Source organism: Fukomys damarensis, unplaced genomic scaffold (assembly GCF_012274545.1).
Source record: "Fukomys damarensis isolate Sample0158 unplaced genomic scaffold, DMR_v1.0_HiC HiC_scaffold_2, whole genome shotgun sequence".
NCBI lineage: Eukaryota > Metazoa > Chordata > Mammalia > Rodentia > Bathyergidae > Fukomys > Fukomys damarensis.
In genome coordinates this window covers 46,724,282-46,726,111 of record NW_022900914.1, presented here as the reverse complement: position 1 = coordinate 46,726,111, position 1,830 = coordinate 46,724,282, and the positions used below count along the sequence as shown (strand labels likewise).

The window sequence follows — 1,830 nt, the reverse complement described above, 5'->3', positions numbered from 1 at the left end:
CGGTCTTGGGCAGCAAAGGTTTCGTCTCCTCGCCCGTTGGAGGAACAGAACCCGGCCGCCACCAGGACCCCTGCCCGCCACCACCCCAGCTCAGAGTCGACACCCCCGCCCGGAAACGCAGCACCCCACTCGGCGTCTGTCGTGATTACATGAGTAGAAAACAGAAATACAGCGTGGAAATTAAAAATCACCGTCTAATCCCTGCCCCCGTATACACATATGTGCGTCTTTTCGTTTAGCGACACATTATGAGCTAGCCAGATTGTCGTTCCACACACTAACCGCTCATTGTGACGCACCCACAGCCCAGCCTCATAATGCATTCTCTCACCTGCTGCTGCGGAAAGCTGGTTGCTGAGAATGAATTCCTGTTAGTAGAATGAGTAGATAAAAGGGAATGAATATTTTCAAGTTGTCGATATGGATCTCCAGAGAGGTTTTATGTTCACTTTCCCTGCGGGCTGCTGTAAAGCAGGTGCGGTTCACCACCGCAAATTAGCAGTGCGGCTTAGGGACGGTTAGCTGACCTCTGTGCATCAATTTCTGCCTCGGGGAAAGTGGGAATCATAGCACCTATTTCAGGGGAATTGAAACCATGCAGGGAATGAGACCGTGTCAGACAAGAAGCACCATCTACACGTTTGCTATTATTTAAAGCACTATTATGATTTTTAAAAGTTGCTTGTAACTTGATAGTGGGAATGGTGTTCTAATGTGGCTATTTGATTAGCAAAGGTTACTTTTTTCTTTTTTTTTTAACAGTAGTGGAGGGCCAGGGATTTAGCTCCGTGGTTCCACCACCTGCCTCACAAGCACAAGGACCAGGGTTCAATCCCTGGTACCAAAACAAAACAAAACAAATCAACAAAACAAACCAGAGGTGGAGATTGAATCGCCCTGAGCTATGTCCCCATCCCTTTTGAAATTCTGATCTAGGAGCTCAGTAAGTTGCTAAGATGCTCCGGCTGTGCTGGAACTTGGGACCCTCCTGTCTTAGCAGCCTGAAGCACTGGAATTGCAGGTGTGTACCTCCACCTTGCCCAGCTGGGTCAAATATTTAACTATCAGTGTTTCCCTCTTCTGAGAATTATCTGCTTACTCACATTGTTCTTTGAGCATCTTAGTTTTTCTTAATGATCTTTAAAACTTATTAGTATAATGGTCCTTTATATTTGTTGCCAATATTTTCCTCAGTTTGCCTTTTTTTTAAAACTGAGTTTATTGGTACACTTTAGGGGTACAGTACAGTTACATTCATTATTGGGATCTTGTACCTTTACATGACAGGTCTTGGTTCTCATTTTTTCCCCTCAGTTTGCCTTTTGCCTTTTCACTATATAAAGTAACCAAGCAATAACCACTGTCTTACTGCCATCCACGTTCTCACCCCTTCTTAAGAGGAATGACCCCAAACTTATCAGCAGGTTTCAGAGACTGCAAAGCCAACTCTGGTCATATTTGACCTCACTGCCTATTTCTTATCACCTTTTCCCCACTGTATCCCAACATTCCAAGTGTTTTCCTTAGGAAAACTGAAGGAGGAGATGGGATCCCCTTATATCACAGTGACCTATAGAGAGAGACAAAAGTACAGATTCTCTACCCAGAAGTACCTTTCCCCCTTTCCAAGGAAACCTCCTCTGAGATCCTCTTGTCCCCTGACCCCAGCTATCAGGAGTCAGCAATCCTGCCAATTACCTTCAAAAGTAGCAAGTCAGGGCTGGGGATTTAGCTCAGCGGTTTGGTGGCCTTCCTTGCAAGCGCAAGGACCTGAGTTACCAATCCCTGGTACCAAAAAAAAAAAAAAAAAAAAAAAAGAAGAAAAACAGA

The 1,830-nt window shown here is 44.9% G+C and overlaps 1 protein-coding gene across 1 annotated transcript in view; it reads right to left on the bottom strand.

The window, feature by feature from the left end:
• Nucleotides 1-1,119, bottom strand: part of Ankrd53 (ankyrin repeat domain 53) — a 7,917-nt gene extending 6,798 nt beyond the window's left edge. Inside the window, exons 1-2 of the mRNA XM_019205309.1 lie at nt 1,104-1,119; nt 332-464 (exon numbers count right to left, since the gene is read on the bottom strand). Of these exons, the coding sequence (XP_019060854.1) occupies nt 332-464; nt 1,104-1,119 (149 nt within the window). The remainder of the gene's footprint in view (nt 1-331; nt 465-1,103) is intronic.
• Nucleotides 1,120-1,830: the final 711 nt, after the last annotated feature.